Source organism: Chiloscyllium plagiosum, chromosome 25 (genome assembly GCF_004010195.1).
Source record: "Chiloscyllium plagiosum isolate BGI_BamShark_2017 chromosome 25, ASM401019v2, whole genome shotgun sequence".
NCBI classification, from domain to species: domain Eukaryota; kingdom Metazoa; phylum Chordata; class Chondrichthyes; order Orectolobiformes; family Hemiscylliidae; genus Chiloscyllium; species Chiloscyllium plagiosum.
The window spans coordinates 45,772,181-45,796,628 of NC_057734.1; the positions used below are offsets into that span (position 1 = coordinate 45,772,181).

General features: G+C 39.9%; 1 protein-coding gene across 1 annotated transcript in view; it reads left to right on the plus strand.

Moving 5' to 3' along the window:
- Window positions 1-24,069, plus strand: part of ppil2 (peptidylprolyl isomerase (cyclophilin)-like 2) — a 363,209-nt gene extending 339,140 nt beyond the window's left edge. The window contains exons 17-20 of the mRNA XM_043716075.1: window positions 8,092-8,164; window positions 10,874-10,936; window positions 17,062-17,204; window positions 20,246-24,069. Coding sequence (XP_043572010.1) covers window positions 8,092-8,164; window positions 10,874-10,936; window positions 17,062-17,204; window positions 20,246-20,345 — 379 coding nt within the window. The 3' untranslated portion in view covers window positions 20,346-24,069. The remainder of the gene's footprint in view (window positions 1-8,091; window positions 8,165-10,873; window positions 10,937-17,061; window positions 17,205-20,245) is intronic.
- The last annotated feature ends 379 nt before the right edge of the window (window positions 24,070-24,448 follow it).

Below are 24,448 nucleotides of genomic sequence, written 5' to 3' on the forward strand. Positions count from 1 at the left end.
ATCTCTCAACCCCGACCCAGAAGCCTCATTCCTGATGAGGGGCTTATGCCCAAAACATCGATTCTGCTGCTCCTTGGCTGCTCTCTGACCTGCTGTGCTTTTCCAGCACCACACTCTCAGCATAAAATTTAAAACCTATGTGTGTCTTTGTAATGACCAGGCATTACTTCTAAACTGAAGTCACATTACTATGTGAAGAGGAAAAAATATACAAACAGTAAAAGACCCTCCAACAATATCCAAATGCCTAGTGAATCTGTTGTCACCGGTGTTGGTTGGGAGCATCATGTTAAAACATTGGGACTTGGAGCATTGTTTCCTCATATTGCAGTGATGCTAGTTCTAACTATTCAACACTTGTGACAGCTTAGATATTTGAGGTAATTGCAAACTAAAAGAAGTCTAAAGTGATTGTGTAGTCAGCTATGCAAAATGTTTACATCACTCCCATGATCGGTGCTTTTAAATCGAAAGATGTTGTAGCCTTGAACTTTATAGAGTCATACAGCACAGAAACAGCCTTTCAGTCTAACCAGTCCGTGCCGACTATAATCGCAAATTAAACCAGTTCCACCTGCCTGCACTTGGCCCCCATATCCCTCCAAACATTTCTTATTCATGTATTTATCCAAATGTCTTTTAAACACTGTAACTTCTTCTGGAAGTTCATTCCACACACAAACCATTCTCTGTGTAAAACAAAAATTGCCGCTTGTGTCTTTTTAAAATCTTTCTCCTTTCACCTTAAAAATATGCCCCCTAGTCTTGAAATGTTGAAATGTTCCCCCCTCCCCCCCCACCGAGGGAAAACACATCTACCATTCATTTTATCTATACCCCTCATAATTTTATTTATCTGTATAAGGTCACCTCTCGATCTACACTCCAGTGCAAAAAATCATAGCCTACCCAGCTTGGCCTTATAACTCAAACCCTCCATTCCTGGCAACATCCTGGTGAATCTCTTCTGAGCCCTCGCCAGCTTAATTAATATTCTTCCTAAAACAAAGAGACCAGAATTGGCCACAGTACTCCAGAAGAGGCCTCATTAATTATCATGTTCTGATAGGTAATATCAGTACACAGTTGATGGGGTGTCAGAGATGACATGAGGCTCTGTAAATTGACCCCATTTTCTTTGGTGTTCTAAAGAATAAAATGTGATCTCATTGAAACATTCAATATTTTGGAGGCACTTGACAGGGTAGACATGGAGGTTACTGGGGAACCTTGAACAGTGGGCACAGTCTCAGGCTAAGGACCAATCATTTAGTACTGAGCTGAGAAATATCTTCAGTGTTGTAAAGCTTTGGAGTTCGCTACCCTGGAAAGTTGTGGATGCTCCATTGTTGAGTTAGTTAAAGGTTGGGATACTCTGATTTTTGGTTTCTTGGGATGTGGGAAGTAGTTGGGAAAATGGAGTTCAGACAGATGATCAGCCATGATTTTGTTGAATGATGACACAAGCTCAAGGAGACATCCACTCCAATCCTTATGTTTTTACAACATGCTGCATTTCTGTTTTACGCTTTAAGGTTGAGACAACAATAACGATGATATTTAATGTCAGATTTATCTTGCTGTGACATCATCTGCTATTAAATGGAAGGCAGAATCCATTTCGCAAATACCTCCATCCCTTAATCCATGTCATCACTTCTTTTCTGTACCCAGTCTCTTCTCAGCAGACTGTCTGCAGCTGACCCTTTTAAAAGCAGAAAGAATGGAACAAATTTAGAGTGACCCACACTGGGAGCTTGCTATGGTTTGTTTTGAATTGTGGAGCAATTTTTATTTGTGTGTCGCTGCATCTTAAACCTGTAGCTAGTAAAGTTTTTAGGGTCTTTAGTGTTAAACTGCACTGGTTTAAATTGCATTCAGTTTTAATAACTTCATGGTAGTATTTCTACAAATCGCATTCCTGATCATTATCAAGCAGGTAATTCCTATCTGAGAAGACAAACAAAAAGAGATGTGCTGCTTGCTTGAGTTTGCCCAATCCAGTATATGAAAGATTACATTTCTTCAAACCTCCAGAAATGTCCAACATTTTCAATTTTCCCAATGAACGAAGACGCTAATGTAATTTGATCCATTTGGTGCTCTTTATCATCCTGTGAGATTTGCTTTTCTGGGTTTGTTTGTTGAAGGTGGTTGGAGAGGAGCTCTCTGGCATGTTTCTCCTCTGAGGGGTCCTATTGGTGGATGGTAAAGTTGAAGCCGTGTAATCTTCTGGGAGAGGTAAGAAAAACTCAAAACGAAACTAGGAGCCAGGAGACGAGATAACATGCAGGCACCTCAACCAATGAAAATCAGTCCAGGAGATCAATTGGAATACAAAATATTAGCATGCTCATTTAATGAGAACAATGGAGGCTTCTGGAAGTTTGAATTACCTTAGAAGGCAATTGGGCAAATTCATGCCAGTCCCAATAAGGGAACAAAGGCTCTGGAAATTCCTCTCTAACCTCTTCAGCCAGTCAAAACAATTCTGGAATGCTAAGTATTACAATATAGATCAAAGGCTGCACAACACAGAGATTTACCAGCAAAAGCTAAGCAAGGATATTTTGCAGTGCATCGTAGAATAATTAGATAGCTAGTGCAGTGCAGCACCATCTACAGAGAATCTGGGCTCTGTATAAACTGCACAAGTAACAGTAAGTCCTTTAAATCAATAAACCTGGAACTGTATGCTCGACTGGTTAATTTAGTTTCTAATTAGGTACAGAAAACAAAGTAAAGGAAGGGAAAGAAAGACGGGATTGAGCGAGAGAAGTCACAAAGAAAAGGTTTTAACTAAGACTAAAATTAAAATTTATGAGTGAGATTCCCTGCTTATAAAAATATATTTTCAGTCCTGGAGAAGTCACCCGGGAATGCTTAATTCCATTTTGTTTTGCGGTTAGATAAGTCCAACTTTTTCTGATGCATTTAGTGGGGAAATTCTGTAAACTCCTGACTTCCTCACTTATCTGCATGTGTTCAGGCACTGGAAGTTGTTGTCTAATTTACCCTTTTACCCTATCCAAATTATTCCCACTGCAAATTCAAGGCCCCTGTCACTTTTAAATAAGTGCTGAGGTGCAGTAGAGACGTCTATGTCGAAATTACCTAGGATGACAAATTTCAATTAAATTACAAAGTTCAACAAAAGGACATTTGCTTGAGGAAGGAACACATGTACTCACCAATGACTTAGAGGAGAGTGCTTGGGACAACGATATAAAAGACTAAGGATTATTAGAAGGGAGGATAGAGGACAACCAAAGCACAGAAACAGACTCTTCACTCCAGCTCGTCCATGCCGACCAGATATCTGAAATTAATCTAGTCCCATTTGCCAGCACTTGGTCTCTATCCCTCTAAACCCTTCCTATTCACATACCCATCCAGTTGCCTTTTAAATGTTGTAATTGTACCAGCCTCCAACACTTCCTCTGGCAGCTCATTCCATACACACACGAGCCTTTGCATGAAGAAATTGACCCTTAGGTTTCTTTTTACATCTTTGCCCTCACCCTAAACCTATGCCCTTTAGTTCTGGACTGAGAAATGACCTTGTCTATTTATCCTATCCATGCCCTCATGATTTTATAAACCTCTATAAGATCACGCCTCAGTCAGTCTCTGATGCTCCAGGGAAAACAACCTCAATCTATTCAGCCTCTCCCTATAGTTCAAACCCTCCAATCCTGGCAACATGCTTGTAAATCTTTTCTGAACCCTTTCAAATTTCACAACAGCCTTCCTATAGGAGAAAGACCAGAATTGCACACATTATTCCAAAAGTGGCCTAACCAATGTCCTGCACATGACCTCCCAACTCCCATACTCAATGCTCTGACCGATAAAGGAAAGCGCACTAAATGCCTTCTTCGGTATTCTATCTACCTGAGATTCCACTTTCAAGGAATTATAAACTAGGTAGCACTACAGCTAATTTTACATTATATTTAACTCACCAGGCAACTGAAAGGAAATGACTATTAGAAGTCAGGCAGTTACCTGCAGTGTACATCTCTAACTCATGCTCTCACACCATTGGTAATTAGTTGAAGACTTTGGAGGGTGTAGTTTGTTTCCTTGGTTGTGGAATGGGATATGACTAAGGGAATACCAAATAATATCAAACCAATCAAAGAATTTATTCTTCAAAAACCCGCAATCTAATTTAGAACATGTATCTACAGATTAGATTGTTTCCTTGGTTGTGGAATGGGATATGATTTCGGGAATACCAAATATTATCAAACCAATCAAAGAATTTATTCTTCAAAAACCCGCAATCTAATTTAGAACAAGTATCTACAGATTAGATTGTGGTCAGGTCCTCCAGCACCTGGAGAAGCAGAGCTGTCAGTATTGGCGATGAAATTTAGTGCCTGCAGTAGAATGGTTAGCGCAGTCTCAACAGATGTTACATCTTTTATTTATTTATGACCTTCATCTTTAATTCATATCAGGCATCTTTGAAAGTATGTCAACTCTTTATGCAAAGTAGTCTTTTTGCCTAATGAACAAACAAAATTGCACCTTTGAAAGCTACCGAACATCTGAAACATTTATTGAAGTGTTACTATTTGTTGTGAAACCACCTAGTAAAGCAGTGATAGTTGGGTCTGTTGAAAGATTATAAAGGAAATTGATTTTTTAAAATTCTCTGACAATGATAGAGATATTGGCTGTCTGACAGGAAACAGAAGTGGAGAATAAACAGGTCTTTTTCGGAGTGGCAGGCAGTATCTAGTGAAGTACTGCAGGGATCAGTGAATCATAGAATCCCAACAGTGTGGAAACAGGCCATTTGGCCATTGAGTTCTCGCAGCCCCTCTGAAGAACATCCTATCCAGACCCAACCCCCAGCCCCCGCCCCACCCTCACTCTATTCCTGTATTATGGGCAATTTAGCCTGGCCAATCCACCTAACCTGCACATCTTTTGATTTGCTTGGACATGCTTGGAGCCCACCTTTTCACAATATGTTAGAGTAGTTTAGATGAAGAAACTAAATATATTATCTCTGTTTTGCCTTTCCTGACCATTCTATGCGATGAGGGATCTATTAGAATGGAAGTACAGCTTCACATTTCTGAAGGAACCCTGAGCAGAATCTCCTGTCAGAAATACAGAGCTCGTTCATTGCATGAAAAGGGAGTGCAATGGTAATCTGTATGAGTTAGCTACTTCTTGGAAATCTGATTCATTACTTGTTAAACTCTACCACTTGGACCAAGTTTAGATTTGGTGGAACAGCTCCTTAGACCAGAAGTTCAACATGATTAGCCACATAAACGCTGTGGATGCCATGCAAGTCAGAAAGAATTAGCTCACACCTTGACAATTCAACACACACTAGGCCTAAATCTGAAGTATTCTCCACTTTCCTGGGTAGAGACAGTTGCAGCCATACCCAGAAGATTAGATTGGATTCCCTACAGTTAGGAAACAGACCCTTTGGTCCAACAAGTCCACACCGACCCTCCCAAGAGTAACCCACCCAGACTCAGTCCTCTACCATACATTTACCCCTGACTAACACACCTAACACCTATGGGCAATTTAACATGGCCAATTCACCTGACCTGCACATCTTTGGACTGTGGGAGGAAACTGGAGCACCTGGAGGAAACCCACGCAGACACGGGCAGAATGTGCAAACTCCACACAGACAGTTACCTGAGGTGGGAATCAAACTCGGGTCCATGGCGCTGTGAGGCAGCAGTGCTAACCACTGAGCCACCATGCAGTCTAGAAATAGTCTAATCAAACAAAACTGAAACTTTATTGCTGGAACAGCACAGCAGGTCAGGCAGCATCCAGGGAACAGGAGATTCGACGTTTCGGGCACAGGCCCTTCTTCAGGAAGGGCCTGTGCCCGAAACGTCGAATCTCCTGTTCCCTGGATGCTGCCTGACCTGCTGTGCTGTTCCAGCAATAAAGTTTCAACTTTGATCTCCAGCATCTGCAGACCTCACTTTCTAATCAAACAAAACTCAATGCAACACTCTAAACACTGACTTCAGTAATTAATACAACTCATGCCACCATACTGCAATGTCTACTATTTATATGATGCACTGTTGAAGCTTCTTTGACAGCCCCTCTCAAACTTCCAAGATTTAGAGTTACACGGGTAGCAGTGGATGCTCCTTTAAGTCACAAACAAGGATGTTGGTTCATATGCCTTTCCTTCACAGACACGGAATTAAAATCCTAGATCTTGCTTTGCAGTAGCATTGTGGAGGTATTATCCTCCCAGACTGCAGCAGGACATCACTACACCTCATGGCAATTAGAGATGGGCAATTAGTGCCATTGTTGCTATCCTAGAAACATCGAAAAAGAAGGAGCAGGGTAGGCCATTGAGCCCTTCGAGTCTGCTCCACCATTCAATATAATTATGGTTGATCATTTAACTCAGGACCATGTTCCAGCTTTCCCCTGGTTGTTACAACACGGGGAAATTCGCAACACGGGGAAATTCACAACAAGATCCAAAGAAAAGCTCACCTCCCGTTGTAATCTGCTAAAGAATGAGTGACCAAGAACTACAAAAGTCCCTCTATGTAAAGAAAAAAATTTAACAATTTATTCTTTAACCCCAAAAAACACAGGAACATTAAACAACAACTATCTACACAGGAATCCTCCTTTGACTGATCAATTTATCTACCTCCCACTCTACAACAATATACTGATCTGATAAAACCCCCCGATTAAACTTGACGAAAAGAATCAAATTTCAAAAACAGCCGGTTGTTGCTGTTCCCTTCGTGTCTTTGTCTGTACTTTCCTGGGTCTTTCTTCAGTCTTCTGCTTCACAACTTTGATATGAAAAGGTACATTTCAGAGAGCGATTCTGCAAGCCATCTGTGTTTGTTGGTGCTGTTTGCCACTCTGGCTAACTGTTCAAAATGTCCGATTTTATATACCCCAAAACATTGGACCGTCTCATTGGATGTCATCAAAACATTAAAATTCAAATTTGATTGAAATTTGGTATCCTGGGGCATAATTTTAATTGATTGGCCAAATTCAAATTTGTTGTGTACCATGGCAACACAGCTTCAACTATTTGTTTCACAACCAAATGGTATATTTTAAAACGTTTCAGCACACTCTGTGCCTCTCTAGGTCCGTGCCAGCTTCCACTCTCTCTTAAAGGTACGGTACACACCTGCACCTTCATAACACTCTTTCCTTTGATTCCTTTAGCCCTAAGAAGCTTAGCTAACAGAGCTAATGATAGGTGGATGAGGCACAGAGCGAGAGAGAGAGAAAGAGAGAGAAAACAATAGTTGGGCAGACAAAGGAATGGGTAAAGATCAGCCTGGAGGAATCAACAGGTAGCAGCCCATGTGAAGACAATGTCTGGTGTGTAGGGGTTGGGCGAAGGTGCTCAGGCCCTACAATTATTGAACTTAATAAGAGTCCTGAAGGCTGCATCAAGTCCCCAAGAGGAAAATGAGATGCTGCACATCTAGCTTGTGCTGGATTTCACTGGACCCAAGTAAACCCAAGGCAGAGATGTTGGCTAGGGGACATGGTGGCATGTTGAAATGGAAGGCAACAAGGAGGTCAGGGTCATTTTTGCAGACAGAACATAAGTGTTGTGCAACACCGCAGCCCAGTCTGTGTTTCATCTCCCCAAAGTAGAGATCACATAGGACGCAACGAATACAGTGGACTAAATTGAGATTGATGCAGGTAAATTGATGCTTCACTGGAAGATATGTCTGCGGTAATGACCTGTAAACTGCAGAGGCAGGTCTCCCACACCACTTTCTATCTCCCCCGGACCATGACCCCACCATTGAACATATTGTCTCCACAATGGACACAAGAGGCAAGAACTGGAAGTTGGATAGTTTATCAAAATTTTAGTTTTATGTCAACTTTCAGTTGATGTTCACACAGAAATAAGAAAGGAGAAGTGAAAAGTCTTCATGTGTGCTCATATTTAACTGAATGTCTGTTAACTGTATCTTTTCTTGTAACTTTGTTTCTTCTTAACTACATATGAATTGGGGATGTGAATTGTGCAGCAGTTATAAGATAGCTGTTATTTTCTTTCTGTTCAAATTTCAGAGTTGTTGGTGGTTTTGAGACCTTGACAGCTATGGAGAATGTGGAGAGTGATGTAAAGACCGACCTGCCAAAGGTAAACCTAGTCTAAAGACAGCATGATCTTTGAGGGCACAAACTGGATTTCCCCCACACTGGAGCAGAAGCAGGTTGTGGACCTGTAAATCTCGCTTCTGTTTCAGCACTCCCCAATCTTGGCAAGGGAGGGAGAGAACATGGCGTTCAGAACTGACCTGCACCTACCATCACAGAGATCAGGGAGATTAAAAGCCCATCTCTTAAAAGATTTCTAATAATCCCAGATGAAGCTAGCAATTTGTCAGACTGGCTGAATGAAAGAAAAGGCACCACATGGGGTTAGTCATACATAAAGAAAAGTTTATGAAGGTCAGTAAGGATGCTTTCTAAAGTTTATGTTTAACTCTCTGAAGGTAAAGTTACAGAAGCCCATTGCAGGAATGGAGGCAGATTAAGAGGCAGTTCAATGATCATTACCCTTCTGGAATGATCTGGGCATCAGGGGTGTGTGCATGAATAGACTCCACCTGAGCATGAAGCCTGCAGATGGCATTGGTGCAGCACCCTTGTAAATCAAAGCCAGTGGAGATGAGGCCAGTGTAGGACAAGTAGCACTGGATGCTAGGAAGTCGAAGAGAGATACAAGAGGCACAAAGGAATTATCTTGAGAACAGGATCTGTAAGTAAAGGCAAAGAGACCTTTAGGTGACTGAGATTGAGTGGCAAAGGAAGATGTGAATCACTGGGCAGAAAGTTAGAGACATCTGCCCTTATTAGCTGCATACGTCTGTGGTATCTCTCAGGCAGCTGTACACTGGTACACACATTGATTACAGGTACCAGCTTCCCTCTTTATCAATATGCTATATTCATAACTGATGGAGCATCCCAAACTCAGAGTGCACTGAGTTCAGTACATAGATCAGTTAGAAGGTGCCATGCAGTATTCCCCCTGACAATAGGCTTGGTGTTCTGCTGCACTTTTCACTACATGGCCCTAAAGAGCTGTGAACCTGGAAGGACAGAGGATTCAATTTATCAGGGATGGACAGAGGGAGGAACAGACAGGGACATGTGAGAGGAATTGGAGGTAGAGGCAGCTGAATGCTGAGCAGAGAGGTGTTCCTGTCATCCTCCTCCAGGAAGAAGACCCCTCTCCTCTATCTCCTCAGTACCAGATCTCTTGATGCCCTGTGGCTTCTTGCTTTCCTGTGATGCAGTGGCAGGCTTTGGCACAAACTCTATCAGGACAGCCAGTAGCCTCAGTGATAGTTTTCCTTGGAATATGCAGTGCACCCACATTCCTGTTCTCGGTGGTTTTTATTGGTCAGGAACATCTGTTTTGGAAATTCCATCTGTTTTCCACCAAAGATGAGTTTCTGACAGAAAAACATATTTACCTCCTGTTTCCCATTTCCAAGAGAAAAATCCAGTCCATGTTTCTGTTCTCCCCTTTTCTATCATATTATAATATCCAGCTAGCGGTTAATATGCTACCTTCCAGTTGACATAGCTATTGCTAGAATGAGTTCCAAGTTTTTCCTCGTAAAATTTCTATCACACCATGATTTTTAAATTATTCACTCTTCTTTTCTTGTATCATGCAGTGATGCTGTGTTGGTGCCATTGTGTGAAAGGATAACCTCATCCGTAGTTAATATGCCCACAGATGTCCTGGCCTTTCACTGTGCTCATGTGAGCAGCACTCATTACTGAGGGTCAATTCTTCTGCCTATTTTAATGCCATGGTCTAATGAGATTTTGGTGAAACTGATTGTCGCCTGAATATAAGCATCTTTGTCCTGAAGCCACCAGTAGCAACAAGATGCCATTCTGTAGTGCCTTTCATGTTGAAAAATGTTCTAAGGCACTTCACATTTGTACGATCAGAAACAGAAGTCATATATCTGGAGCTCTCTGTCTAACAGAATTCACTTCCAAGGATTGCAAACTGAAGTAAAATATAAATAAATTTAAAACTAAGCCTTTGTGAATGCAGCTTATTTCTATATTATTACGTTAAGTATATTGGGACAACTTACCATTAATGGAGTATTATATTTGTGTACCTCGCCTTAATTACTTGCCAGAAAGAGTGTTTTGATCTAGTGTCATTGCCAATGCATTTTGTGATATTGCCCATCCATCCATCTGTCAATACTCCGTAAGTGTCACAGACGTTTGAAGCTAGCCCATGCTTTTCATAACAGACTGAATCCCTTAAGGATTTGGATTAAGGTGGAATATCTGTCAAGATCCCAATCAGTTCATAAGATGAAAGAAAACTTGCATAGTTTTCTGTGTACATCATTGTACTCGATACTTAAGTGAGAAAGACTGTTGAAAAAACTTACATTATTTATTTTTAAAACTAAATTCAAAATAAACATGCATGGCATGTAAGTCCTTCAATTCTAAACTGTCTCATGCTTTGCCCAAAATATTCTAAGCTGCGATCCAACATTAAATTCATGAATCACATCTCAGCCCCAAATAGAACATTACTTTTGGTGAAAGAAATGGAAATTGAATTGTTGGTTCTGAAACTTAATAAGTAGATGTAATTGAAATATTTTATCAGCTAGCATTTACACCTTGCTTTGACTACCCACTGAAATCATAGATAGCCAAGAATTTTCCTGGCTGAATACTGGTCTTTGTGTATTTATGCTAATTCCCAGAAACTCTGTGTTTCAAACTGTGGCAAAGTTCATTTAGCATCCATGTCCCCAACAGTTGAGCTTTGTTTTTTTCTCTCCACCTATAGGAAGAGATCAAAATTGAGAGGACAGCAGTGTTTGTGGATCCTTTTGAAGAAGCAGATGTTTTGGTAAGTGCTTGGCAAGATATAATCATTTGTTCAGACATCATCTCCTTTAACTCTGCCACAGCCCAAACTTAATGGTGACAATTCAAGTAAAATGAGCACATTATTTGAACCTGTATGAGCCATAGGGCAACTAGACTTAAGAGCCAGCCTGCCTTTAATGGAACATTGATCTTTGGCCAAATAGCTTATATCATAATAGATCACCTTGCCTGAAATATTTGGCCTAGAGTATGTCAGCTATGACTCAGTAACACATTTCTCTCAGAGTCAGAGGTTAAAACTCATGTCCCTTTTCGGACATTTCAGGACACAAATCTCAGCTGACAAGCCAGTGCAATACAGAGGGAGTACTGGGCTGTCAGAGATGCTGTTGAAGTTGAGGCCCTGAATACTATCTCAGGTGAACATAAAGGATCCCATCTCAGTATTTTGAAGCAGTTTGGGAAGTTATCCATGGTGTCCTGGCTATTATTTATCCTTTAAGCAATATCACACAGAAGGTGGAATAACTGGTCATAATTGTATTGCTGTGTGGCATTTGGCTTCTATATTTGCTGGATTTAAAAGGTCTGTCCATTTCAAAAAGACCTCATTGGCTGCAAAGTACATTGGAATGTTCTGAAGTTTTGAAAGGACCTTTATACTATCAAAGGCAGTTTTCCTTTTTCTCCTTTAAGGACAAAAGCTCCCACTGAGGCTCAGCTGAGCTTTGTATTCCTCAATACATCAACAGAGATGTAGCAGAGTAGACATTTGAGACTTTTCCATTCACTCTTTAACAGCGACCTCAGCCGGAACTGGGTGAGGAAAAGGCTGACGCTTCTTAATGTTGCTGTATCAGTGGTGCTGCTGACTGAGTCTACATCAGAAGACAGCTGATTACAGTGTAGTCTGTGATGTCAGCACTATCAAGACCATGATACAGTAAAGAAATAATCTATATTTATGCAACACGTTTATTGTATCCTGAGGACATTCCAAAATAACTGACATTCACTGAGTTATTTTTCTGGTTTTAGTCACTGTTGTGGAGACAAACAGCACTGTTTTAGGTGTTTCTGTAAGTATTTTAAAAAATAATTAACTCTGAGTGTTGGTACTGTAGGAAGTGAGTCTGGAAATCATAATGGAAAATACAGAGATGGCAGAACAGGTATTTTGTATCAGTGATCACTACATAGAATATATATCATCCCAGAGATAGCTGTAGTCAGGAAATAGAGAGGGGGAGGAACTCAGGAAAATTGCAATCACCAAGGAAGTGTGCAAAGAACCTCAGTCCTGATTGAATTCATTTTAGGGAGTTTAAAAGAGATGGCAAGTGAGATAGTTGATGTGTTAGTTCTAATTTTCCAAAATTCTCCAGGAGCAGGTCCATTAAATTGGAAGTTAGTGAATGGAACACCTTTCTTCAAAGGGGGAATGTGATTTAAAGTAGGAAACTATATGGCAGTATCTTTCTTCCCCACTGTAATCAGACTTTTGAACGGACCTCTCAAATGTTAATGTTAATCTCACTCTCTCTCTCTCTGCACCTTCTCTGTGGCTGTAACACTGTATTCTGCACTCTTAAGCTACCCTGATGAACTTTGTATGGTACGATCTGCTGGTATAGCACACAAAACAACACTTTTCAAGGTATTTCAGTACATGTGACAACAATAAATCAAATCAAATGTGGATGTTGCTGGCTAGATCAGCATTTATTACCCATTTACAGTTAGCTTAATATCTGTCATAATAAGTGTTATAAACTTGCAGGACATTAAAAGAAAATGTTCAAGGCGATCAGGCAAATTCAACATAGTTTTGTGAAAAAGAAATCATGTTTAGTGTTCTTTGAGGTAATGATTTATGCTGTAGGTAAAAGGGAGCCAGTGATGTATTGTACTTGGATTTCCAGAAGTGATTTGATAAGTTACCACATCAAAAGTTGTTGCAGAAAATAAAGGCTCACTGAGTAAGGAGTAACATATTGATATAGATGTAAGATTGACTAACTGACAGAGAGCAGAGTCAGGGTAATCGATAGGCAGAATATTACATGTGGTCCACCACAGGCATTACCATTTTTTTGATTTGTATAAATTACTTGAATAATGGTACCAAAGATATGGTTGCTAAATTTACTCATGACACAAAGATAGAAAAGTTAATGAGACAAGGTCTAAAAAAGGCTCCAAAGGAATACAGATAGGTTTGATAGGCTAAATGAGTGGCAAAGATCTGGCAAATGGAGTATAATGTTGGAAAGTGTGGAATTAACCATCTTGGGAAGAAGAATAAAAAAAAGCATATCACATTTTGAGTGATTACAGAGGTGTGAGCTGCAGAGAGATCTGGGCATCCTAGTGCACGAATTGATGAGAGCACATCTGGAGTACTATACAAGGTATAGTTTTCCTTCCTTATGGAAGCATGTAAATGCACTAGAAGCAGTTCAAAGCAGTTCATACCTGGGTTGTTTGCATTGTCTTATGAGAAAAGGACAGACAGAGTTTAGAAGAGAGAACTTGATTAGAGCATATAAGATCTTGAGGGGAACTTGATGGATTGGTTGTAGAGAGGATGTTTCCTCTTGTGGGGGAATCTAGAACTAAGGGTCACTGTTTAAAAAAAAAAGGGTCACTGATTTAAAATGGATGAGAATTTTTTATCTTCTGAGGGTCGTAAGTCTTTGAAGCTCTCTTTCTCCAAAGTGGAAGCAAAATCTTCTAATTTTTTTTAAAGGCAGTGGGAGATAGATCCTTGATGAGCAAGTGGGTGAAAGCTTATCAGGGATCGTTGGGAATGTGGGATCGATGTTACAATCAGATCAGCCATGATCTTATTAAATAGAGGAACTGGTTTGAAGAACCAGCTAGCGTACTTTGACTCATAACTCAGATATTCATATGTTTTGAATTAATATAAATTACAACCAATAGGAAGGATATTTTAGATTCCTGATGAAGGGCTTATACCCGAAACATCAATTCTCCTGCTCCTCAGATGTTGCCTGACCTGTTGTGCTTTTCCAGCACCACACTCTCGACTCTGATCTCTAGCATCTGCAGTCCTCACTTTCTACTTGATATTTTAGATGGCAGGGATGAAAAGGTAACAGCATGCAGTATCAAAGACCTCCCACCTCTCCCCCTATCCAGTCTAGGTGAATACCCTTTAACAAATTCATAGTACACGTTTCAGATCTTGGCACACATCTGGAAGGCATTGGAACCTGGAACTCAAGTGAAGTCCAGGTGAAACATTTTAACAGCTAGTCATGGGACTTAATGAATACCATCAGTCAGTTTACAACTCATAGCTTTTTTTAAACAGATCTTTAATGTAGTAAAATATCCCAAGGTGCTTTGTAGGAGAGTTATAAAACAAAATTTGGTATTGAGCTTTAAGATAGATGACCAAAAGTCCATTCAAAGAAACCGTCTTTAAAGAGCACCTCAAGGGAAGAAAAAGAGGCAGATGAATTGAGCAGGTGTTTTGCATCAATCTTCACCGGAGAGGATGTAAATAACAACCCAGGAATGGCTGTAAATCAGAAAAAGGGAGGGAGGCAGGTCACTCAAGAAAATTATGTTCACCAAGTCCAGGTTGTGATCAACTTAATCTGACGGTCTTATCAGACAAAGCCATGACTATCAGAGATGACGTAATTAAACTTTAAATAGCAGTGTCACTACCTCTGAGCCAGGAGGCCAGGTTCAAGTCCTACCAGATATCTGTAATTGTATCTCTGAATAGTTTCATTAGAAAATATCTAAAATGGTCTTGAGGCCAGAGTTGAAGGAGAATGGGTTGTAGGGCTACAGGAGATTACTATTAGGAAAGATCAAGGCCATGTTGAAAATTTAAAATAAGGTTGAAATTTTTGAAACCAGTGTAGATGAATCAGAAAACAATGTAGAGGTGATGGGTGACTGGGATATAGGCACATAGCTTTGGACGATGCTTGATGAAAGATGGAATGTAGCAGACCAACCAGGGGTGTGTTGGATTAGAGACCACAGAGGCTTGAATGAAGCTTTAAGCAGCAGATGCAGAGGTCGAAATAGACAAATGCAGAAGATGTGTTGAAACTCTGAAAGGTCTGAAAATGTTTTTTTGTCCCAGTCTTTGGTTGAAGCAATTTCTTTTCATCAATTTGGACAAGCAATGTGACAGTTTAAAAACAAGGGAGGGAGGTGAGAGAAGTGTTTCTGAAGTGGAGTTGGGTGGTGTTGGTGTATATGTGGAAAGTATACACATATATGTGGTAGTGCCCTTTCCTCTGGGCCAGGAGGCCTGGTTTTGTCTCACCTGCTCTGAGGTGTGTCATAATATCTCTAAATAGGTTGATGAGAAAATATCTATAAGTCAGAAAAAAGATGGGGCCAATGAAATATCCTTGGGAATGGTCTGCAAGTCTGTAGGGAAGCCATTACATCTGGCTGTATCTGGAATGTTCTAGAATGGAACCAACAAGTGCAGTCCCACCCAGCTAGACTACAGCAGAGAGGCTTTACAGGAGGATGATGTGATTAACCATGTCTTGGACTGTAAGCATACCAAGGAAGTAAGAAAGGACCTTTATCGCAGTCACATCGGATGTGATTTGTGATTCTGATAAGAACAGCTGCAGTATTTTGGCTGGGGAGAAACCTAATTGGAGGAATTCAAATGTGGAGGTCTACGAAAGACAGTCATGGACTTCAGGAAGCAACATCACGTTTGCAGGCTTTGGACAAGGAAGGAAGAGTAGTTCACTCAGACTGAGGTGTCAAGATCTGTTTTATTTGTAAAGGAGATTTGGGATAACTTTGAAAGAGAGGAGGAAATTAGCTGAGGGGAAAGAACTGTTAACAGTATCTACTAACAGAGGAGTCAGGAAGTAAGTTGGATGGCCACCACTTTAGTGGGAGTAGGGTCAGGAGAGCAGGAAGTAAGCTCTTATAGGCAAGATGAACTTGGAGAGGGCAGTTTTAGGGCTAGACATGGCAAGGAAATCTAAGGGAAGTGGGTAAAGACAGCTGAGAGGATGTCTAAATCAGACCGAGGAGTTTAATAAGAAAATTTCCTGTGGGGAAAGAAGCCAGGCAGTACCTCTGCAGTTAGAGCAGAAGCCGATAGTGTTTTTAGACAAGGCAGATCTGCTGGTGAATAACTGATTTAGTTATTCACCACATTCATTAAAATCTGTTGTGAACTGAGTATTGTCAACTTAGATGTTTCTGAGTAATTAACTGCCTTTTTATTATGCACTGAAATTTGTTTTAAACTCACATCAGACCTCACCTCCAAAATTAAATGCATAACAAAAATTGTGATCTGGTTGAACATATTTGGATTTTCTTTTGAGCTTCCAACTAAACAATGTGCCAGCGATCTTACTGGGAGAGAGTTGCCTGAGTGTTTCTGAAGCAGAACGTATAGAAAGCCAATTGGCATACACAGTTAAAGCAATCTTGGTTAATAACAATATTTGCACTTCTCTTCACTGTTGGACTCGACAATTTATAATTGACATTTTCCGCAGCAGTGTTATTTAGGCCTACTGCGTGACAAGCATGGTATAATAGTTTAGCAGATCTTTTCATACCAAGAGAGAGAAGAGCATTGTTCTTGATCCTGATCAGTACATCACTTTATTCAATGTAAACTTCAGGTTGTTTCCTTGAGTGTTTAGACACCACAGAAGAAAGGTTTATCAAATATTTTACAATGGGGACCACCATTTTTAATCTGCATTAATTATTAACAGTCTGCCTTTTCTACATGGCCTTTGAGCCATGGAACTGGGTTGGTCAGAACTGATGACATGTGAAAGTTCCACCTCATTTTCTAATAAAGTAATGGTTGGTTAAGTGTCAAAGGCTATATAGTAGATTCAGATTAATCCAAATTGCCAAACAGAACTAGCCCAATCCATTGATACCATTGATCTACAAGCCTGTTTCAATCAGAGATTGCAGTTTGAAGACATCACCACAATAACTTCAGGATGAGTGTATCACTCTGGAGTTGAATATTAAAGCATCATCTAGTGGAGGTGGCTATTTCAAGACCTGTAAAGTTGTATATATTACAGGGTGAAAGTGTCATGCACAGTGTGAAAGTTGTATTACCAGTTGTTTATTTGTTGTCAGATCGCCGAAGAACGTGAGAAAGCTCGGAACGAGGAGGAAGAGGAAAAGGCCAAAGCAATGCCAGTTGTGCCTAAAAGTAGTTCAAATGATGGCCCAAAAATCTACCGGCAAGGTGTTGGGAAATACATTAACATGGCAGCTACGTAAGTGACTTTTTCCATTCTCATAGCACTTCAAAAAAAACTCTGAAACCTTCACAACAAATGTGCAAGGTTCAGGAAAATGAGGTACTGATTTTAGCAACAAAAAATATCATCAGATGCTCTAAAGGAGAGTCACAGGGCTCGAAACATTAACTCTGCTTTCTCTTCACAGATGCTGCCAGACCTGCTGAGGTTCTTCAGCAAGTTCTGTTTTTGTTTGTCATCAGATCACTTGGTGGTTTGAAATCACTGCACTAACTGTCTGATGCTTCCAACTACTTGCATTTTATCAATGTGTAGCAATTTTCACTTTTGATTTTGCTTTGACAGTTCTTCAGGCATTTTTATACACTTTCCTTGCTGTTTTATGGTGCTCTTCAGTGGAGACAAGCAAAGCAACTTTGGATACCATCTACCCCATAATATCTGATACTGCTCCACAATAAATGATGAAAGGTGCAAAAATAAAATTGTATATGATTAAAATTTATAAATGCTGAGAATTTCGTAGAATTCCTATAATGTGGAAATAGATCATTCAGCCTGTCACGTCCACCCAGGCCCATCCCTACCCCTGTAACCCTGCATTTCCCATGACTAATCTACCTACCTTGCACATCCTTGGACAGTATTGTCAATTTAGCATAGTCAATCCACCTATCCTGCACATCTTAGGAGCTTTGGAGGAGACTGGAGCACCTGGAGGAAACCAACGCCAACACTGGGAGAATGTGCAAACTCCACACAGTCAGTCGCTTGAGGTGGGAATTGAACCCAGGTTCCTGGCGCTGTGAGGCAGCAGTGCTAACCACTTAACCACCATGTCGCCCCCAAAAAAGGGACAGTAGTTCAATCAATATCAATAAAGAGAACAGATATCTTGTGTACCCTCATTAAAATGGTTTTGCTGAAGACTGCACAGCAAAATGTCACGACGTGCTGCTGACTGGTCAGTATGTGTTTCCATCATTTCCTGATAGGATAGCAGTTGGAATTGCCTGAAGTAATTGCCTTAGGTGGACAGTCTCTTGGTTTTAATCGTCTGTAGCTCTGAGGCCATATCAGTCAATCACAATTGGACAGCAAGCTGTCTTTGGTCTTTGCTGTTAAGGGCCCTTCTTTGGAGCATGTTTTACTTTAATACTGCAAACACTTTGTTTTTGCTTCAGAACACTGACATATGTTGGTTTGCTACCCTCTTGATTCTGTGTACCTGTCCCTCCTTCAGCCTGAAGTACAGGCTTAATGTGTGAATAACTGCTGGTTTTGTAACCTCGCCTTACTTGTAGGATGTGTTTTCTCACCATTTCCATCACAATTCAGCCCAAGCTGAAAATCACCAGTCCTTCCACGACAGACAAAGACTACATCTCTTTAGATATGGCACTTGTTGTATAAGAGTAGAAAGTCCTGGAGATACAATTTATGACTAATTAAGTCCACAGACTTATGATTATATTATTCCTGTGATCAATCAATGACAATAATAGATTGCATTAATCTAGTGCTTTTATCACACTAAAGTATCACACTAAGATGATCCACAAGATGAATCTACCAGGTTTTGACATCGAGCCAATGTTCCTCTGAGCAGCACAGATGCACAGCCAGACTATAATAAACAGGCTGCACACTACCAGTATTTGTTCAAGAAGCACGCATGCATGACCGCTTGATGCTTGTGAATATCTGTGCAGTGCAATAAACTAACACACGTACAAAAATGAAAGGGACCATTGTAAGCCAAATAAGGAAGATATTAGGATAGATATTGAGAAGCATGGTCACAGAGATAGGTTTCCAGGAGAACCTTTAAGGGAGGGGGAGGGGGGGGGGGGGAAGGCTCCTGAGAGATTCAGTACAGTAATTGTAGAGTTAGAGTTCAAACAGCTGAAAGCACAGCCACCAATGGTAAAATAATAAAAAAAGGTTGATTTTTAAGGACAACAGAAAATTTCTTTGGAAATACATACAGGAGAAAATGGAAATTTAGGCAGCTTTGTTACAGAGAAGGAACTCATTTTTCTGTACCTTAAGGGAAATTGAACTGTATGTTTAATGATTACACAATGATATGTATTTTTCTGAAGAAACTGGATTTTGATACATTTGTGAAACATGCTGACACCAAATGACTTTGAAAATAAAATGTAACTGTGCAACAACAGGATTTAGATTGTTTGTAAATGTCAGTTTCGTTCTGAATTGGGAGGAAATATATCAGTTGAAACACACACTTGTAAAAAGCCTACAGCAATCAAAATTGCACTTTTCCTCTCTTTCTCTTTAAGTGCCAAAGAAAAATGCTGAAAGACTTTGCAAAGGGAAAGAAAATTTCTAATCTAAGCAAGACCTAGGTACAACTGACCAGCTACTAAATTGTGACTTGTCACAGTTGATAGCAACAAGATATCATCACCAAAATGAAGGCTGGCACCTGAAAAGTCAGCTCATTCCACTCCTTTCGGCTTGGACTTTGATCCACAAACTTTTCTGTCCATATTTTCCACCCGCACTACTCCTAAAAAGACTCTCAACTGTCTGTCCATCATGTGTGTGTTTGAATTTAAAGACAATTCAGTTGAAGTTTGCATATTTGTCATAAATTAAATTTTTGTCACATATTAGAGGATAAATTTGTACAATACATAAAGTTTGTTTTGTAATTTTGTTTTTCTTTGCTGAAACCTGTTCTGGGTTCTTTTTTATCTCGGTTAGTAGTGACAGACAGGGATTTATCATCTTCGAGATGAAAGTGCGTGTTTCTGTGCTGTATGACAGTAATTTGTACTCATGTTGATTTGTGAAATATTGGAGCTTGGTTTCCACTACACTATTGGCCACAAGGGCATGACAATACAAAGCCACAAATGGAGGAGGTTACAGAGACAGGGTTGAATGAGACTGTGCATGAATTTGAAAACAAGAATGACATTTTAAATCAAAGAATGTAAGTTTTGTTGCACTACTCTGGTTTACACTGTAATCTCATTTTCAATTGGCCCATCACGATTTTCTTGCCTTTTTTTTGTCTAAACTAGAAAACGAGTGGCAGTGGATCAAGATAGTAGCCCGTCCACCAGCAGCAGCAGCAAAAAGATTAAAGGGATTACTGGTTTTGGTAACTTCAGCTCATGGTAGAACTGAAGCAATCTGCAAATGAAGAGACCAGCAGCAGACAGCAGTGTTGGCACTCAACTCGACAAGATTTCTTTCACATTCAAAAGACCTATAAGATCAAAGGTTTCCAAAGAAGTGACTGATATTCAATGTAAAGTTCTCTTTCTGCAATAAGTAAATGTAGTGAGGTAGTGAAGTATAATGTTAAAGTTTCCATTTTTAGTGTATATGAGAGTGTTGCATTTGTTTCCTTGATGATGGACCAGGATCTGCATATTGTTGCAATCTGCCGATGCTATGACTAGTTATCATTTCTCTTTTTATTAAAAAAACATAAATTTTCTTCATGTTGCTCCAATTAAACTAACATGTTTCTTAGCTGAGATGATTCATCCTGCTGTTTGGTGGTGCGATCCTGTTGAGTTCAGACTTTCTCATATGGAAGCTAAGCAGATGTAAAAGGACATGTGTTTGTTTCCATTGCAGTGAGTAACTCTGGCACTGCCTCTGACCGGACGACTCAAATAAAGCTCATTTTACTTTCATAAAATGATTGAAACATTACAGAGTGCTCTTCCTGCTCCAGTAACTTCTGCCGCTTTGCTAAGGACTAAACAAAGCTCAACGTGAGTACTGTGGCTACAATAAAAGGACTTTAGTCATCAAAATGGTCTAATCTACAATGTGTTGAGGCAGGAAATGGCTCACTTGAATTAATTTGAGTGGAGACCCGGCTGTTCTGCTGCTTCAACAGGCCCCAACAGTGATGTTGAATTTGACGCAGAAGTACCCAGTTGGGTAAGATTGAAAATACTTATGAGGTGGGACCTAGATATAAGATGAACTAATATTTCTTTTCCCCCTCATTTCCTACTGAGAACAGAGGACATTGTATGCTTGTTAATCAGAAGGCTTATTTTCTGCAAACATGGAATTGGAGTTAGCAATAACATTAGATTGCTTGGGAAAGGACTCAAATCTGAATCATCCCCAAATTTTCATGTACAAGTGGTCACAGTGATTTGTATATTTATTTTTGATGCATCTTGTCTAATTGTTATCATTGTATTAAAATACAGCTCCAGTTAACTAGCATTTCAGTCTCTAACCGAGAAACTTGCAAATTCCTTCAGAACAGTAAATCCATTGCCTTTGGTTTGGATTAAAAACTGAGGAATAAGTTTAAAGTTTACTAAATGCCACATTGCCCATCCTAGTCACCGATAGGTAGTGGGAGGACTGATTCAAAACATTGCATTCCTGAAATGTTTTTGCAGTGCTGTTAGGCAGGGTATTCCTGCACATTAAACCAGTGACAGTGAAGAGATGCATCTGTTTGTTAATGTCAGAATGTTGTGTCTTGAAGAGGTGAGAGGAGTGTGGTGCTGTTTCCCCAATATTGCCGCTCTTTAACAGCTGAAGTAACAGGAAAGAACTGCTGTCAAAGATACCTGGGTGAGCAAATGTGAATTCTGTTGATCATAATACAGCTATACTGAAAAGGTGGATGCTTTCATTCTGACTCCCATGGACCTCAGCTTCTTTTAAGATCCTTAGTACCACATTTACTGAATTGCTAACTTGACATTAAGGACAGCTACTCCTACCTCTCCTGCCAAATAATGTTTACTTTCATGTCTGGATCCATCTGGTGACTGGATTCAGTGAGCTGGTTATTGGTGTCACTTGATGGTGCTTTTAAGAATTAATCCTAACTCTCTTGAGAGGCGACTAATAGCAGAATAATTATTACCTGTTATTTATTGAATAAGGACATGCCCAGGCAATCCTGCAAATCATCAGATAACTGCCAGTGTCATCTAGGCACTGAAATAGCTTGGCTGGTAAACAGGGTATTCAGCATTACAACCAGAATATTGTCAGTATCCTTGGCTGTGCCCAATGAACTCAACAGCTTCCTAATGTCATAGATATGCCAAATTTGTTAGGCATTGGCATTACATAGTGGTTGAAGGGATAGAGGCTTCGGGAGGAAGCTGAGCAGTTTGTCCAATCACAGATTCTTTATCCTTCAGTTTTACTCATACACTAGCTGTTAACAATTGAGAATATTCATGGGATATCATGCTGGATCACTTAATAAAAGGTTAATTCATCTAATTAACAATTTTTACCAAAGACATTAATGTTATAATGCAATACAAACTTGGAGATGGACAAGCTTTAGTGTATATAAGCATACAGCTGGTAGCATTTCTGATAAATGCATTACGTAGATAGCCCTTCTGAGAATTTGCACATATATAGCTGCTATTTGCAATAGGCTTCAATATTAGATTTTCACCTGTTGTCTGTACAGACCAAGCTGTCAAGCCAAGCAGATTGACTGGACTCGATCCCAAGCCAGGTAGACAGTCATGAGCTGCTTCTTGAACTTGCCTCTTTGCAAATAATGCAATCATAAAGGTTCCCTACAATATGAAAAAGCAGTTAGCAGTAACTTAAGATTTGAAAGTATTCATGTGCAAAAGTATTAAAATATATGCACATGACAGAAACCCACTGTCATAGACGCCTTAAAAAAAAAACCTCCTCCTGAATCTGGAATGTAATGAACAACAATCCATGACACAAAACTAGCAATAGGTAGCACTAGGTTGATAGATCAGTCACTAGCTATGCCTGACCTGGATCACAAGATCTGGATAACGTACTAAAATTGTATTCCCACCATAAATGAACAGAAAAGAAATAATTAAATAAATTTACATTGGAAAGTAATGTTATAATGATCACACATCATAAAATGCGAATAATAATCTATTTAGAGGATTAATTGATTGGAATTCTGTTTTGCACATTGTCAAAGTAGTCATTTATGGAGCAGAATTTCGATTGCTGAGCTCTCATCCTGATGTTTTCCTTAGTATAAGCAGATATTCCATAATATAAATCAGAGGGAGTCTCTTACTATTCATATTTGGGACATAATTGCTGCTAGTAAGATCAACATTCATTGCTGTTATTAATTGCCCTTGAGAAGGTGGTGGTGAGCTGCCTTCTTGGGCCATTGCTGCCCATTCCAGGTTTCTGATGCAACAACAGTGAAGGACAGCGATATGGTTCCGAATCAGAATGATATGTGATTTGGTAAGTAACTTTCCCATGTTGGTGTTCTGATGTATCTCCTGCCTTTGTCCATCTGAGTGATAAAGATTGGTTTGGAAGGTGTTATCAAAAGATTCTTGGCCAGTTGCTCATTTCCAAATTTTAGGTTTTTGGCGGTTCATCTCGTTTCTGATCTTTCACTTTTATCCTATTGTCGGAAAGGATGTAAGCTCATTGGGCTAAATAACACTGCCTTTTAAACTTGGGACAGCCATGTTGCACTGGAGAGGTGAAAGGGAGGTGAAGCAAACCACATGTTAGAAGTTAGCTGATACGGGTTTGAGGGGATCACTTTATAGAAGAGAAGCACTGCCAGTGTGGCACTATTGGTAAGAGAGTGGGAATCCAGCATTGACACCAAAGATTGATAACACCAGCACCCTGTCTGTTGTGGACAATAACGAGAACTTGGCAATTTCAAATCTTTGTCAGCTGCAGGGACTGCAGCACCATGTACCTCTGTTTTGAGTACACATAGGTAGCCTCAGCAGAATCACAGAATGTATCCATCATGTACTTTGCTCTGTTACTGTGCCTGCAACTAACAACATAATTGTATCTGATTTCTGCCTATTTTGATTAAAAGTACTCAAGTCCCAACTTGGGTTGAAGCCTGCAGCCTGTATTCTGAAACTGTTGAGCTCCCTAATGCTGGGTATCCAGGCTCTACTGACAACTGGCTCTGACCACAACTTACTTCTGTTATTCAAGTGTAATACCATTCTTCATTTTGGCTTGGTCCCTGAAGGTAGTAAAATTATCAGATTAAATGAACTTTTCTGAAGGACGTGCTGATAATGCCCAGTTGACTACATTAGATATTGGTTTGGTGTTGGGGCTTGCTTAAAGATAAAAGATAAAAATTAAATATCATAGTGCCTGATTAGAAAGAAGAAAACTGCATTTATATACCATCTCCCACATTCTCAGGCTATCCAGTAGTTTTTATTACTTTTTAACTGCGGGTATTGGCCCTATCCCTGCACTATCATATG